Source organism: Wolffia australiana, chromosome 4 (assembly GCF_029677425.1).
Source record: "Wolffia australiana isolate 7733 chromosome 4, ASM2967742v1".
NCBI classification, from domain to species: Eukaryota; Viridiplantae; Streptophyta; class Magnoliopsida; order Alismatales; family Araceae; genus Wolffia; species Wolffia australiana.
The window spans coordinates 20,470,057-20,487,178 of record NC_135838.1 but is presented as its reverse complement, the minus strand read 5'-3'; the positions used below and the strand labels follow the sequence as shown (position 1 = coordinate 20,487,178).

General features: G+C 47.3%; 3 protein-coding genes across 3 annotated transcripts; 2 read left to right on the top strand and 1 right to left on the bottom strand.

Moving 5' to 3' along the window:
* The first annotated feature begins 5,000 nt into the window (after window positions 1–5,000).
* Window positions 5,001–6,705, top strand: LOC144702302 (GRAS family transcription factor). Its single transcript, XM_078574305.1, has one exon. It carries the CDS (start codon window positions 5,095–5,097, stop codon window positions 6,583–6,585), a length of 1,491 nt encoding a protein of 496 aa, XP_078430431.1. The 5' UTR covers window positions 5,001–5,094; the 3' UTR covers window positions 6,586–6,705.
* A 162-nt stretch (window positions 6,706–6,867) lies between these two features.
* Window positions 6,868–9,535, bottom strand: LOC144702303 (Protein kinase superfamily protein). Its single transcript, XM_078574306.1, has 8 exons — window positions 8,852–9,535; window positions 8,385–8,489; window positions 8,195–8,317; window positions 7,816–7,986; window positions 7,584–7,713; window positions 7,311–7,520; window positions 7,094–7,221; window positions 6,868–6,973 (listed from the first exon to the last, which is right to left on the bottom strand). Exons 1-8 carry the CDS (start codon window positions 9,433–9,435, stop codon window positions 6,937–6,939), a joined length of 1,488 nt encoding a protein of 495 aa, XP_078430432.1. The 5' UTR covers window positions 9,436–9,535; the 3' UTR covers window positions 6,868–6,936.
* Window positions 9,536–10,110: 575 nt separating this feature from the next.
* LOC144702304 (BTB/POZ domain-containing protein At3g05675-like) lies at window positions 10,111–16,076 on the top strand. The gene is made up of 2 exons (XM_078574307.1): window positions 10,111–11,347; window positions 15,643–16,076. Exons 1-2 carry the CDS (start codon window positions 10,157–10,159, stop codon window positions 15,916–15,918), a joined length of 1,467 nt encoding a protein of 488 aa, XP_078430433.1. The 5' UTR covers window positions 10,111–10,156; the 3' UTR covers window positions 15,919–16,076.
* Window positions 16,077–17,122: the final 1,046 nt, after the last annotated feature.

The window sequence follows — 17,122 nt, the reverse complement described above, 5'->3', positions numbered from 1 at the left end:
ACAACAATCCAGTCTTCAAAAACAATTTGATTCCTAGTCCTAAATACCATTCTCATCTAAGCCAAAAGGTTTGAATTGCAGTATCAAACATCGCATTACAAACGAATACTACTGATTGATCTAGTTGATATATCAGGTTCATCAATTACTTTGACAAGGAACATGTACTAAGCCATCACAAATTAAGTAATGAGTACTGATATCATGCTGATGTTTTTTTATGCATCACGCTCCAAATCATAATTTTTCTTCTCTAAACAATGTAGATAATGGTATGTACTGGTTGACTTAGTGATATTACAGTACTGCCACTTTTTCTCAATAATAGATAGATCCCAGCTACCTTCTTGGAGGGGTCTAACTAGTTGACCCTTAAATTACTTCGGCCAACTTGGCTCTACATCATCGCCCTACTCTGCATGTGTAAGAAAGGTCGCTTGCTCTCCTGTTTTCCGCTTGATGGGCTAATGATGTCACCTGAGAGACAAATAGAGAAAACTGATTTACTATGAGCAAAAACCTAAACTAGTTTAATATTAAATTATAACATTCCAGTTAAATAAGTTTAAATACTAACTTACCTTAAGTGTATCATAAGTTAAGTTAATTTTAGTTATTAATATAAAATCGTGTTAATTAATATCGATGAGTTGTCATCTTCATAACACAGAAGGCAATAGTAATATATATTCACATACTAATAAACTATTAAATAAGTCTGAAGTTAAGTACACCATACCATAGGAGAAAAATCTTATAAATGGTTGACTTTGCTCCAGTCGGCTAGCCGTTCCCACCCAACATCCAGATCATACCAAGGTCGAGCCGACATCCAACTGTCACCCGACAAAGTATCAATATTGAAAGTTATTCTACGTTGACTTTTTGGACATTCAGTTTTAATATTAATTTTTGACTTTTACGTGGATCCACGTGCATGCCCAAATTTTAAGGGTTTTCCTGAAGATCATCTATCAGTTTTGACAAAGACAGAACCAAACTTTAAATTAGTTTCGTATTATTTTAAACTAAACCAAACACAGACCGTTCTTTCATTAATAATAACCATATGTTTTATCAAACCGAGCCGAGAAATTTAGAATTGAGACAGAGAGTATTAGTTTAAGTTCAGCTTTCTTTAAGAAACAAAACCGAGACCGTGCGTCTCTTCGTAGAAGTTTGTTCAGTTGAAGAGAGAGCGAGAGATAGTTGATGAGAGAGGGTCAGTTGATGAGAGAGATATATGAACTGGTGGGGAATGGACGAAGATATATGAGGGAGAGAGATATTAAACGGTGGACAATGGAAGAAGGTATTGACGAGGGAGAGAGATATATATGAACAGGTGCGGAATGGAGGAAGATATTGATGAGGGAGAGAGAGATATATGAACAGGAGGGGAATGGTGGAAGATATTGATGAGGGAGAGAGATATAAGAACCGGCGGGGAATGGAGGAAAATATATGAGGGGGAGAGATACATGAACTGCCGGGGAATGGAGGAAGAGAGAGAGAGAGAGAGATGGACCGGTGATGAACGGAGAAAGATATAGATGAGAGAGAGAGAGATGGACCGGTGGTGAATGGAGGAAGATATAGATGAGAGAGAGAAAGAGAGGAGAGATAGAGAGAGAGACAGAGAGAAAGACAAAAAAAGAGAGAGAAAGAGAGAAACGAACCAAGTGGGGAATGGAGGAAGATACTGACGGCAGACAGTTAGATCTTGCGAGAGACAGAGACTGATACAGACACAGACACAAAGAGAGCGATGAGGAGCGAGATGGAGAGAGAGAGAGAGAGAGTGAAACGAAGAGTGAGTGAGAGAGATAAAGAGAGAACGAGAGAGAGAGATGGAGAGACAGAGCGAGAGAGAGATTGAGAGAGAGAGACAGAGAGATTGATGAAGATCGAGATGGAGAGAGAGACAGAGAGAGAAACGAAGAGCGAATGAGAGAGATGAAGAGACAGAGCGAATGAGAGAACTGGAGAGAGAACGAAAGAGAGTGATGGAGAGAGACACAGAGAGAGAGATGAAGAGCGAATGAGAGAGATAGACAGAGAGATGGAGAGAAAGAGCGAGAGAGAGGGAGAGAGAGAGAGCGAGAGGGAGATGGAGAGAGAGAACGAGAGGGAGATGGAGAGAGAGAGCGAGAGGGAGATGGAGAGAGAGAACGAGAGGGAGATGGAGAGAAAGAGCGAGAGGGAGATGGGGAGCGAATGAGAGAGATAGAGAAAGAGATGGAGAAAGAGAGAGAAAGAGATGGAGAGAAAGAGCGAGAGAGAGGGAGATAGAGATGGAGAGTGAGATGGAGAGAGAGCGAGAGAGAGATGGAGAGAAAGAGCGAGAGAGAGGGAGAGAGAGATGGAGGCAGAGCGCTAGAGAGAGATGTAGAGAAAGAGCGAGAGAGAGGGAGATAGTAGGCATCAGGGATCGGATCGGATCATTCGAATCTTAATCGAAAGATTCGAACGAACAATGCTTATTAGAACAGCTCTGTTCGAAACTTTCGATCGAACAGACCCGTTGTTCATGTTCGATCGAAAGATTCGAACGAACATTTTGGTTTGTTCGTGTTCGATCGGCCATTTGTTCGAACTGTTCGAACAAAATCGAACAAGTCCGAACAAGTGGCCGACGGCTCGCCGGGGACTGCCCGCGGGTGGCGGTGCTGCACTGGCGGTCGCTGGCAGAGGTCAGTCGCTGGCGGCAGTGGGCTGCGCCAGCGCGCAGCTGCGACACTCGGCGTGGCCAGCACTGCGGCAGCTGGCGGAGCCGGTGGGCTCGCCACCCGGGCTTTTCGCGGACGCGCAGGGGTTCCCCGCCGCCGCCGCCTCCCTCTCGACTCCCATCGCCTTCAGCGCCGCCTCCGCCTCCGCCGCCCGCCGCGCCGCCCCCTCCGCCGCTGCGCGACCGCCTCGCCGGCCCGCTGCGCGGCCACGATCCTCTCCCGATGCCGCTTGATCTCGCCGGCGAGCCGCGGCAGCTCCTCCCCGGCGCTGAGCAGCACCAGCGCCCTCTTCAAGCTCGGCGTTGGCCTTGCAGTCCCTCCGCTTCGCCTCCGTGGCTCGGTCGGCGGCCTTCCGGGCGGCGAACTCGGCCGCCTCCTCCCGGAGAGCCACCAGCCGGCGGAGCTCCGCCGTCGTCTCTGCCGCGACCTGCGCGCGGAGTCTGAGCTCGCTCAAAGCCTGCACCTCCCTCTTCTCCGCAGCGGCAGGAGAAGCCTCTCCTCCTTCGTCTTCCTCCTCTCCTCTGCTTGGCCTGCCGGAGGGGCTGAGCTTGGACGGCAGCGCCGCTGGAGCCGGTCCGCGACCACGTGGAATGCGTCGGGTCGGATTAGAACATTCGAACCGATCCGATTCGAACAACGCGTTCGAATCGGATTGAATTCAACATTCGATTCGAACAGCCATCTTGTTCGAACAATCCGATCCGAACAGACGTGCAGATCGTGTTCGGATCAGATCTGAACCGGAAAGATCGGTGTTCGGATTCGATCGTTCGAATGCCCGATCCGATCGAACATTCGAACGATCTGTCCGAATCCCCGATCCCTTGGAGATAGAGAGATATGGAGAGAGCGAGAGAGATGGAGAGAGAGAGCGAGAGAGATGGAAAGAGAGAGCGAGAGAGAGATGGAGAGATAGAGCGAGAGAGAGATGGAGAGAGAGAGCGAGAGAGATATGGAGAGATAGAGCGAGAGAGAGATGGAGAGAGAGAGCGAGAGAGAGATGGAGAGATAGAGCGAGAGAGAGATGGAGAGAGAGAGCGAGAGAGGTTGAGAGATAGAGCGAGAGAGAGATGGAGAGAGAGAGCGAGAGGGAGATGGGGAGAGAGAGCGAGAGGGAGATGGAGGGAGAGAGCGAGAGGGAGATGGAGCGAGAGAGCGAGAGGGAGATGGAGGGAGAGAGCGAGAGAGAGATGGAGAGAGTGATGGGGAGAGAGAGCTGGAGGGAGAGGTGGAGAGCGAGCGGGCGAGAGCCGGAGAGAGAGATGGAGAGAAAGATAGATATTGAGAGCGAGCGAGAGCTGGAGAGAGAGAGGTGGAGAGAGAGAGATGGAGAGAGAGAGAGAAAGAGAGAGAGAGATAGATGGAGAGCGAGCGAGAGATGGAGAGTGAGCGAGAACGCGAGAGCTGGAGAGAGAAAGATGGAGAGAGAGTGATAGAGACAGAGCGAGAGAACGAGAGCTGGAGAGAGAGAGAGCGAGAGAGAATTAGAGAGAGAGAGACGGAGACAGAGACAGATACAGACGGAGAGAGCGAGAGAAAATGAGAGAGAGGGCGAGAGACAGAGTGAGAGAGAGAGAGAGAGAGAGAAAGCGGGAGAGAGAGAGAGAAAGAGAGAGGGAGAAAGAGACAGAAAAAGAGAGATGTTTATCGTGGCATTGTTGAGGACGAGGTGGTCCGACACCTATCGTCCTCCGCGGCCGTGAGCCTCTCAAAGCGACCTCCCGCGAGCCATTCAGGATCAGTTTGTCCGCTTCCTCGCTGAAAACAACGTCCGTCCTCCCCACCGTATTCAAACCCAGACGACAGCGACCCAAGAAGCTCCCCCATCTATCCACTATATAAACTATAAATCTATGCAGAAGAGATAGAAAGAGAGAGATAGACATTGACTGCGCGCTTTTCCTCTCACACCCCACAAAAGTCTTCTACCCGGCGTCTCCCAGATCGGTATTTTGGACCGTTGCTTCCCTCGTGGCTCTCCGCCGCAATCGCAGCCGTCCGATCGTCGATGGGCCCACCAACCATCCAAAAAGCAGCTGGCTGCCGTTGTCCATCTCCGCTTTGAAACGTCATCGCATTCGTTGATCTCGTGCCAGTCTGGGCCGCAAACGTCACGGCTGAGATATTCGGTTTGGGCCGACTCCACGTGGGCTCCCCTGAGTGGCCCACGTGAGACGTCGGAGAGACAATCACCCATCATCCACCGTTAAAAGGAAGATGGGCCCCACGCTTGTCTCCTTTCCCCGACTTCTGCGAGGTACCACGACTCGTCCTCTTCGCTTCCCTCCCATCGTCTTCGAGCTTCGATCGCGTCGCCTTTTGAAATAGCGTCCGATCCGGACGAGGGCCGCGATTTGGGGGCGGAATGGCGTTCTTGTGCAGCGCGGACAGCGGCAATCTGATGGCCATCGCCCAGCAGGTTATCCAGCAGCAGCAGAAGCAGCAGGAGCAGCAGCAGCAGCCGCTCTCGCTCAGTCATCACCGCGATCTGAGCCAGATCCAGATGCCCGGCGTCAGCTCCTTCACCGATCTCTTCCACTTCGAGCCTGGCGGCGCCGCCGTGCTAGGGTTCGTGGCGCCGCCGCCGCCGCCCACGGACGACGCTTTCTTCAGAACGCTGGACTGCGCCAACTCCGCCGTCTTCGACGCGGACGAATGGATGGAGAGCTTGATCGGCGACTCCCCGGACGATCTGAACCGAGTCTTCCTCTCCGATTCTTGGGAGAAGCCTCCAAACTTCCTGCACGCCGCAGCAGAGGAAGAAGAAGAGGAAGAAGAAAAAGAAATCCCCCCGCAGACCACGAGCCCCTCGGCGGCGCCGCTGCTGCAGTCGCTGCTGGACTGCGTGCGCCTGCTGGACTCGGACCCGGACCTGGCGGCCCGATCGCTGGGGCTTATAACCGCGTCATGCTCCGACTCGGGCGACCCGGCGGAGCGAGTCGCGTTCTACTTCTCCAGGGCGCTCCTCCATGGCCGGGTTCCGAGCTCGGACTCGTCTCCCGAGGAGCTCATCCTCTGCTACAAGGCCCTCGACGACGCTTCCCCGTACATCAAGTTCGCTCACTTGACGGCCAACCAGGCCATCCTTGAGAGCACGGCGGCGGCGGCGCGGATCCACGTCGTCGACTTCGGCATTGTCGAGGGCGTGCAGTGGGCGCCGCTGCTGCAAGCGCTCGCCACCCGCCCCGCCGGCAAGCCCGCCAAGGTCCGAATCTCCGGCGTGGCGCGGCCCAGCTCCGAGCCCACCCTCGCCGCGACCGGCGACCGGCTCGGAAGCTTCGCCGCCAACCTCGGGCTCGACTTCGAATTCCAGCCCGTCCACGACCTCAGCGCCGCCGGGCTCCGCCTCTGCGCCGGCGAGGCTGTGGCGGTCAACTTCACGCTCCAGCTCCATAGCCAGAGTTTCGAGGCCATGGACGAGGCCTTGCGCCTGGCTAAGTCCCTGAGCCCGACCGTCGTGACCCTGGGCGAGTACGTGGTGGGTCAAGACGGGGAGGACTTGACCGGCGTGGTGAGCCACTACGCGGCCGTGTTCGAGTCCCTCGAGCCGGTCATGGACCGCGGCTCGCCGGAGAGGCGGCTCGTTGAGGGGCGGCTCCTCGGGCCCCAGCTCATGGCCGCCGTGGGTCCGATTGAGACGCGACCCAGGATGCGCGGCACGGCCCAGAGGAGGGCTCTAATGGAGAAGGCCGGGTTCGAGTCCGTGGCGCTTAGTCACTACGCCGTGAGCCAGGCGGGTATTTTACTCTGGAATTACAACTACAGTGATAGCTTCTCTTTGGTGGATTCCGAGCCCGGGTACCTCTCCCTGGCCTGGCGCGGTCAGCCACTCCTCTCCGTCTCTTCCTGGCGATGACTTACACACATACGAAAACCCGAAAAAAAAAAAAGAAATTGTTTTTTCGCCTGCCCACCCACCCCCCTCCTGCGATTTGTATACGGAATAAAAACAAATCAATTTTTCAAAGAAAAACAGCCGGGCCTGCCTCAACTGTTGCTTGGGTCCGCCGCCGCGGCCGCTGCCCAGTCTCTATCTGCAGAAAATAATAATCAAGTGGGGATGGAGATAGCCCGCAGAAGTCGCCGTCTGCATCGCGCACATTCAGCGGGAATACCAGACACATAAATATCATTAAACTAATCGAAAATGACCCAAGTTGTCATTTTTCTCTTAAATTTAAGTTTTTCTTTGGAAGACAACAAAGCCTCACTCCGTCTCTTTCGCATTGTCCACTTCATCTGATCTGCCCCAGCCCAGTAAGCCAAAATTGAAGTAGACGATAGTTCAACAATGGTTCAAACACAATTTACATCGAAAAAACCATATATGTTACTTTTGACGAAGTAATCGACTGGCCTCTCACCTCCATATCGATCGGTCCTTATCGCCGCCGCCGGCAACCTTCTGAAAAGGAGTGCCCGCCGTCGCCTCCGGTTGCGCCGCCGATTGCTGTTGATTTTTGTTATCGTTGACTGGCACTGACCTGCGCTCCTGTAAACCAATAATCTCAAATAAAAACCAAGCTTTGGAACGGAGTAAGCAAGCATAAATTAAGAAAATTCAAAAGTTTTTGCACTTACCGTTCGAAAGGGGAAGTCGTCCCCTTCGAGCATGTGGACGATTTGACCCATCTTCGGGCGCTTGTGGGCATCTGAATCAACGCAGCGAAGGCAAACAAGTACGATCCTCTTCAGCGCTCTTGGAGATGGCTGGGTTTCTATTCGCGGGTCGATAAGTTCTTCAGCCCGGCGACTTCCCACCATGCCTTTGAACCATTCCACGAGATTGACCTAGAAAGGCGTCTCATTAGAGTAATTAAATGTTAGCACCCCGTCAATTTTGTTGTTCTTTACCTCTCCAGGAGGCCTGTTGTAGTCGACGGGGCTCCTGCCGGAAATTATTTCCATGAGAAGAACGCCAAAGCTGTATATATCGCTCCCTTCTGTGAGCATGCCGGTGCTTGCGTACTCGGGAGCAACGTACCTGAATAATTAATATAATATGTTATCTTCTACAGTATCTACTTGGTCTATCATTATTGCTTAAATTCTGAATCACTATATGTGAAAGAAGCAGAGGGTTTACCCGAATGTACCCATCACCCGCGTGGTCACGTAGCTTGAACCTGATCCCAAGAGCTTGGCCAGGCCAAAATCTGAGACTTTTGGGTTCCATTTTTTATCTAGAAGAATGTTGCTCGACTTTACATCTCTGTGAACAACTTTGGGTTCCAGGCCTTCGTGCAGGTACGCGATTCTGCAAGAACCAATCATCAACAAGTCAAATTTCTTTACATTTTTAATAATCATAGCATAAAAAGGCCCACCATTTCATTTGTCTCATCGTTTAAACAGGAGATTCGTGGAAATCAGTATCGCTTATCGCGTCCCATATTTTGTGAAAAATGTAAATTTCCATTCAATCCCGCAAATTATTTTATTTTTCCCAGAGAACGAGAAAATACCCTTTGGCAGTGCCGGTAGCAATCTTCATTCTTATGTCCCAGGTCAACGGGCTGACGGGTCTTACATCTCCATGAAGCCATTGCTCCAAATTTCCATTTTCTACGAACTCGTACACAAGCATCCTTGGAGGAAAATAAATGAATTTAAAACGAATAAAGAAGGCAAAGTAGATAATAAACATTTACCAACCTCTGACGTCCTTCCGCACAGTAGCCGATCAGCCCCACCAGGTTCTTATGCCTGACTTTCCCAATCGCTTCGACCTCTACTTTAAACTCTTTCTCGGCCTGACCCCTGCGGAAAGAATGTCCGCTAAATGATTTGCTGAACATATTTGAAAATTCAAAACTAAAGGCCTTTTAATTTTTATACTGAAGATAAACGATGAACAGAAAACGAAATTTGATGGAACTCGCGTAGGGGAATTTTAACTTTTCACGTTTCACCAAGGCGAGTATCCTAAAAATTCAAAACTTTATCATCTAAAGGGTCAGTTTTTAGGAAGAAAACAGAGCCCGCTGTTCCTACGACGGCAATTCCTTCAGATCCACAAAGTTTGTCTGATATAAATCGTATGACGGACTCGAAATGAGATTAAAATATTTCCATAGCTCAAAGAAAGATCACTGTTATCGGTTTTGACGTTTCTCACGGACCTGTTATCGAGAAGATTCTTCACAGCAACCACCGAGGAATCCGGAAGGGTGCCCTTGTACACAACACCATAGCCTCCCTCCCCCACGACGTTCTCCCTTTTAAAATTCTCAGTCGCCGCCTCCAACTCAGCCAGCGTATACCAACGTCCCCACGCCAAATTACACATCATCTCTGCCGACGAAGACGACGCGATAGAAGACGACCCCCCCGAGGTCACCTTGCTTCCCTTATCAGAGCTCCGATCATCACCTCTGCTCGAACCGTCATCCTCTCTATCAACACTTCCACCGCACATCTTTGCGGTGTCGTCCGTCGCATTTCCAGTCGTCTCCAACGAGATCCCTTTGATGACGGTCGGCGCGCCCGAGCAATCGCGTTGCTTTCGCATGCGTCTCCATTGCGGCCTCTTCGATCTGCATCTGAAGTAAACTACGAGCATGATCAAGATCAAGACGATTACGGCAAGACCAGCGCCGCAGACGCCGACCACCAACGGAAATCTGAAGCCGATGATCGAAGGATGATCATCAAGAAGCTTGCGGTTGGTTCTGCCGCCGGCATTGCTCCGGCCAACTCCGATCATCGCCGCCGGGATCTGAGATTGCGACGCGCGACCCGAGGAGAAAGGCTTCGGCGGAAGCGAGCTTTAACTGGCAACGTCCGACTGATATAGAGACAACAGAGAGAGCGAACGTCGAGACGACAAAATATTTAAATTTACCGCACACAAATATGACCTCTCAGTCCTTTAAAAAAGCACCATTTTTAAAACCAATTACCAATAATGCCATCCCCAAGTGAAGTAACTTTCTTCTCTCTAATGGCAAGTTAGGTAATTATAGTATTTTTTGGGGGTTTTTTACATCGGGGCGGTGCCAGTCGAGCAGGCATTTATAAGTTCGCGAGCGAAAGCGTGAGCTCTCCTCAACACCGCTGGGGTCCCACCCTTCATACGCTCCGCTACGGATTTCTCCTTAATGGGCCTGCCAACGGCCCAATAGCAACGCCCAGCCCGGTATGGCTTTGCGACGAAGGCACCGCTGCCGTTATATCACTACAGTCTATTTCTCGTAAGTTGTCGGATGCACGCCACAAATGGGCCTAATGGGCCCAATTAGGCCTACCCTTCTGAAAACCCCCCGCGACCATACTGACGAGGACCCGTCGGCAGACGGGGATGACGAAGACGGTTTTCGTCATCGTCATCCAACTGGCCGGGCGGTTTGTCTTCGTGTTCTTAGATAGATAGACGGGTGGGCATTTCATCTCTGGTTCTTGTCGAAATTGGTGGCGGAAGATCGAGGATGATCGCGCAGGGAATGAAGAAGAGGAATCGGGGGGGGAGCAGCGGTCGGCTGTCGTCGTCGAGCTCGATCGGCGATCTTACGGGGCATGCCGGCGAGAACGCGATCGCTACGGTTTCAGCGCCTGCACCGGGAGAATTCAACGACGTCGCGACCGCAGACGTCGTATTGGGGCTCCAGCTCGAGCTCGATGGCCCTCCCTCTCCCTTCTCCCGCGACGTCGAAGGTCCAGCTTCTTCCCCCCACGCAGACCCCGTCCCCTCCCTCGAACTCTACCTCCATTCCGTCGTGCTCCGGCGATGTCGCTACTTCGCCGCCCTCCTATCCGACCGATGGCGGCACGCGGAGCAGGAAGAAACCACCCCCCATGGCAAAATCTACCGTTTTAATCTCAAGGTTTCCCTCCCTTCCGCGAATCGCCACCGTCCGTTCGAGGCCCATACCTCGGTTCTCCGGCTCCTCTACACGAGGGATTTCGTCTCCTCCATTGTCACCGTATCCGGCGCTCTTGAGATCCTCCACGTCGCTTTGGAGATCTTGTTTGATGACTGTGTTCGCGCCTGTGTCCGCTTCCTGGAGGCTGTTCCTTGGTCTGAGGATGAAGAGCGGATGATTCTCAGCGTGATTCCGTATCTTCCGCAGCCGGAATCTGCGGATTTGGTGTCTAGAATTCTTCCTTCCACAGATGAAAGGACTTCTTCGGAGGAGATGCTTCATGGGTTGGTGCTTTCTGCAATCCAGGCCCATCCTTCCATGCCCTCTGTGAAAGCCTTTGTGGCTAGGCTGCTCAAGGAATTCCCCAGCCGTGATTCAGTGGGTAGGGTTCTTGATAGAGGTTTTTTAGCGAATCTGGAGACTGTAAAGAGTTTGCTTGCTGAGTATGCTAGTCCTGATTTCCGGACTGCTGGTGATAATGATGAGACAGAGGCGATTCAAAGGTTGAACTTGCATGCGGCGCTTGTTAGCACTCGGAAGTTGCTTTGGTTAATTGAACGGATGATAGATATGAAGGTGGCTGACAACGCTGTTAGAGAGTGGAGTGAGCAAACAGCGCTTGCTGTGGATCTACAGAAGGCGTTCAAGGATGAAGCGTGGAGGAACATAGCTCCTGGATTGCCAGCATATGTGATGAGATGTACCAGCCGTCTTGCTAATGCCGTTGCTGCAGGGTCCATCTTATCTGACAGACAGGTAATATACTCCGAATATCCTTTCACATTTTGTTTAGTTAATTCAAATTTGTGTTTTTGCTTTGAAAAGAATTTAGGGGTATCACTATTCTTCGCAGTTATAGCTTTACGACCGTACATATTGAGCATGGATCTTAAGATCTGAATCGCATTGGCTAACAATGGTCAAGATAAATTGACGTTACATAGGGTATGGAAATTACTAAGGAATGAAGAGGATAAAATGGAAAACTGTGAAAAAAGCAAATTGGGATAGAGTTTCTGACTTCTGACACTTCCCCTCAAGCTGGAAATGAATATTTGTCATTCCTAGCTTGAATTCTAGCGTCTTCATCAATGGGCTGTATTGTTTTGTAGAGTTGCTATGAGAGGTACAGAAAATGCCTCCTGCCAGTTTATCTTGGATGAAGTGTCGGTCTTCATCCACTTGCTTCGAGCAGGCTTGGTGAACCAGGTTGTGAGCAATTACTCTTGTTAAATTGTTGTCGCTCATCAGCATGATTGGCTCGCTGCGATGGATCTCGAGGTTCTCCACAAAGATTCCCGGACTATGATTCATCGATGGTCGTTGACACACAGCCCCATTACTTTTCCAGGAGTCAGATTACCCCCGAGAAAGAAATAGTATCCTGAAGTGGGCCTTCTATCAACAATGTTACCTGCATAATCAGTGTCAACGAGAGCCTCGTCATCACCTTTCTGTTTCTACTTATTTTTCTTGGATTTCTTTCCTTTTATTTTTGGTTGAATTTCCACTTATGTACAGGGCACATTTTGTTATGGGCCCCCTGTCTAACCCCATAAGACTATGGGGTCAATGGTAATAGATTGACTTATTCCTTTTTTAACAGATAAGTCCTTTGGAGAAACAGGTTACTTTACCTCCCTTGGCCGCAAATTGGATAAGGAGAGAATATGGGTTGGTTTGCCGTAATGGGAGTGCATCTGTCTCAGGCTCAGCAGCAAGGCTTAGATGCTGCCTTTTCCTCAGATAATCTTTCTATAACGTGACGTAGATCCTATGCATCCTAGCAGAGCAAAGATTGGATAGGGCAATCGTTTTTTGACTAGGAGCTCGTCCTGATGATGGAACTGGGACAGGTGGTCATGCTCCCTCTCAATGGATGGTGGAGGGTATTGGTGAGATGTGCACCCGTCATTACGGTTTTCTGTGACGCCTCTATCCAATATATCCGGATTTGACAAACAGTAAAGTGGTTTCTCTGTCAGTTCTCCTACATCCTAAGTTTCAGTCGGTCCATATAAGTACTTTTGGTCATTGAACGTGACATCTTTGTAATAAAACTGATAGCCTTTCTGTGTCCACAACTAATGCATAAAAAACATACCTAAGGGCATGAGGAACTAACTTCTTTTAGGCGACTAGGTACCCATATTCGACACATCCAAAAACTCGTATGGGTAATTGAATTTCGGTCATACAGAGGCAACATGTTTTCCATGTTCAGTGAGGTGAGTTGCCCCTTTTAGAATCTTCATGGGCCACTGGTTACTCAAATGAGTAGTAGTTAATAGTTACCCCATAATAAATCTGGAACATGACTTTGAAACACAAGGGTGCGTAATGTCAAAGAGATGTATGTTTTCCCTTTCAGACGTAGCATTCTGTTAAGCTGTGTTGAGATGGGATGTTTCTTGAATTACTCCAAAATTGGCCAAAAACGTTATGGCTGTTATTCACATATTTATCTGCATTATCAGATCGGAAGTGGCGTATCCCTTTGTCAAACTGTAGTTTATTCATACTTAAAACGATAATTATTATCTAGGTTGATTTTGATTCGTGGGTCATCAGGTATGCCCAGGTCATCATTGAGCAGTGATCTGTAAAACAGATATTCCAGTGCTTTCTCCAACAAGTTGATGTTGAGGATGGACCACAGATGTCACGGTGAACTAAGAAAAAGGATGTAGGGAACATTGAAATGCAGGAGAGTATTTAGCTTGGGTACGCTTAGCCCTCTCACATGTGTCACAAATAAATTATGGGCTGCCAGTTACATGAGATAACCGAGGGAGTAGAAGGCACAAAGTAGGAAAGGCTGGGTGACCAAGATGGTGCCTTCAGTGTCACAATACCAGCAAGAGGAACTAAATCCCCATTATCTGTAAAGACATCCTTATCTTTGGAAAACAGAGTATAGTGAATAAATAACGGCCTATGGGGGGTCAGATGGTCTGTGACACCTGAACCCAGGATCCAGATGTTACTATTGGTCCAATAAGATGGAGAGATATTACTTGTAAGGGCTACAGGATGTGTCCAACTAGTAGGGAACACAGAGTACCTTAATGAACTGGTTTCGGAAGGAGTTGCAATGGAGGTTGCAGTCAAGAGCTGTTGGAGATGTTCCAATTCCTGTAGCAGCTTTTTCCGTTTCTCAGCTGACGTTGCCAAGAGCTGTCCAGTTACAGATGGTGCTGTAGACTGTCCCTGTACAGATCAAGTCTCACCTGCTTCAGATTCTTGGGACATGCCTTGGGTTTGAGAAAACTGCCAGATTCATCATTTTGCTGGTGATGCTGTTTTCTCCTCTAACACATGGCCCCTCTCCTTAGAATCAGATTTTTCATGGGTAGATAGTCGTCTAAATCATTCCGAATGAACTCTAAGGCAGAGGCCTATTCCAATAAACTCATCTCACCTTGTGTCAGACTAATAGATCTCATCGCCAGAAAAGATCTATATGATTCATATTTTCCTTTAGAGTGTATCTGATGAATGTGTTCCCGTAAATCATTGACAGATGGTAGTGTCCAGTGCTGAGGACCTATAGTGGGATCAATCATATCTAGCTGCCAGTCCTTAATCAGAGCCTTAGCTTCTAACCAGCTTTCATGGAGAGAGTTAGACGGATTCAGTGGCACATTAGGTAAGTGTTTGAGCTTGCGCTGTCCAAGCAATATCACCTTAATGATAGTTTACCCATTCCAGAATGCGGAGGCCCATTAGCTTGTACAACTTTAGGAGTATAGGAAGTTAAGAAACATTTTTTGCGTAGTCGTCTAAAGGGGTGACCGGAACTAGGGATAATATGGGCAGACCAGAAGCGATCAGGATAATCTGGGCAAAAAATGAGATAGCAGCTAAGGCATAAGGTTAAATGGGAAGCATACTCCCTTCAAAAACTTTTGAATCAACAACAGACTGTAGTCTAATCGACTGTCCATCAGGGTTAAGGCTCTATTCAGGAGCTTTCCCCACGAAATCAGAGATCTTTACGGTTCTATACAGGAGCTCTTAGGATTGTTGTAGACTCAACGATTTAGGGCACAAACCAGATAGAATCAAACCATGCTTAAGTTCGCCAAGTGAGAGACATAAGAGAAGTGGCGCCTGTGAAAGCTCTGTGGTCATTGGTGCACCATTGACTTCAATGGATCAGCGGTTGACTGAGGTTCAGGTCACAACTCACAAGACGAGAGAGAGAGAGAGAGAGAGATGCAAATCCGCATTTTTTACTCAATAGGGGCAAACCACTTTTTATAAATTACATATCAAGTTTGGATCTTAAGATCCAAATCTCAGTGCTTTACATGGTCAAAATAATTGAGATTACTTAGGACAGAGTAAATAAAGGTTGAGGATTATAAAATAAAAAACTGTGAAAAAACAAATACGGACGGAACTTCTGACTTCTAACAGTTGGATTCTGCAAACAAGAATTCTTTGAAGATCTGTGGCTTAAAATTCATTTTTTTTTCACTGTTAAATTTGAAGTTATAGTATGTTGGGAAGTTAACTAATGGCGGCTCTTTATCAAGAAGTATGGGTTTATATTTGCCATAAACATGTGATTACAGAAATTTGGTTGCCATGCTCATTTAACTTGCTACCAAATTTAGTTTGTACTTCTCATAAGAGATGGCATGAAGACAAAGAGTAGCAATAAGAAGTAGGGATTTGACAATGAGTTTATTTGGATCTCCTGAAATGAGCAATTATAAACGAGTCTAATTATCTATTTGGCATTAAACCCTGCCTTGGCAGACTTTTTCTGGCATAGACAGTGATTTGTATCTAAACATTATTGTGCTGCAATATGTCATTTTTCTTCTTTTACCCTTGTAAATAAGATTTGGATTCAACCGATAGACAGTGAATCTAATGATATACCATGCCACGTCTAAGCTGAACTGCTTATAATTTCTTCATCTATGGTAGCTAGTAGAGATTCAGTTTTCAGTTGTGACCATGATAAATGAAATCTAATCGAATTGTTGGTCATTTCTAGTGTGAGATTTACCATTAGTTCCTGATGACTGACTATTCAGGTAAGGATGAGGCTAGTGAAGAATTGGCTTCCGGTGCTTAATGTCTGCAGAGATGTAGTATCCCCCATGCATTCAGGCCAGAAGCTGCTTCAACAGGAGTTGGAGGAAACATTTCTGAGAATAATCTCTACGCTCCCTCTATCTGATTCCCAAGATTTGCTGCAACAATGTCTCTGGTTCTCCACCCGGAATGCTGATTGTCCTCATCTAATTTCAGCTTTTAACACCTGGTTTCGGAGAGCTAATAGGCATCAGGGAGAGGAAAATGGAAGTTGATTCCAGTTCTCCTATCAAGGGTTCTCAGAAACTTCAGTCTACTGTAAATTTGTACTTCTAGAACTTTTGGCGATGAAAATGGCACCGTCTTCGAGGAAACAAATATTTTTGTTGCATAACTCAATTTATTTGGTGTCCAAATTCCGGTTATTTTATTATATGACGGATTTTTGAGGCGTCATTGATGGCATTGAAAATATGTGGATGTAGTATATGGTCATGGATGAAAACTACAAGAAAGATGAGACAAAAATTTGAACAATTTAAAATAACTTACAAAAGTTATTGTCGCACTGGCTATGATCAGAGGTGATGATATGCATCATTATCATTCAAAAAAAAAATCAATGGATCTAAATGATTTTCACTCAATCTGATGCTCTCCAGATAGTTGAGTCCAATAAAATATTTTTTATTAGGCCTCAAAAAAAGGGTGGGGACAATAATCAGTGATGGATTCACAGTGGTGGGTTGAGAAGTTTATAGAGGAGCACTAACATTTTCAGCCTTTGGATCTAATTCCCAAGAATTTGGGTATTGGTATGTCTTTCAATACAGCCTTTATCCACATTTTTATTTCTCCTCTAATAGGAAAAAAGCTTCCAAAGCAGAATTCTGAAGTCATTTCTACAAATATGCCTCCATTTGACATTGTTGCTAACAGGGTTAGGTTTATATTTTTCCCCATGAATATTGGACCTCTTATTCTGGTTTTGATCGTGGGATAGCATTTTTTGATCTGCATTTTGTATACAAAATTACTATTTTGTTACTTAATCCTGTATTTGAGAAAAAATCCAAGAAAATGGTTATCATCGGGAATCAATTTACTCTTATGTGGTGACTTTGTTACACTAATATTATCTATGAGGGAGATCAGTTACTAAAGGATGTTGAAATATTTGGAGACAGGTATGTAATTTTGTTATTTCGACAGTCACTCTTAGATGTCTTTCTATATTTGATGTATCAAAAAATGAATCCATATTTTTTTAAAATGAATTAAAAATAATATGATTGTAGATAGGATAAAGAGGCAAACTTAATAATGAACCACACGATTCTTATAAACACTGTCATTATAATGGTTAATCCAGTCAATGAAAGTTATGAATTTGTTTAATAATTCTTCTAAAAAGTATGAAAAATTTATGGTTATTCTATTCCTTAAAAGTATTCTCAAAATTTTATTTTCATATATAGT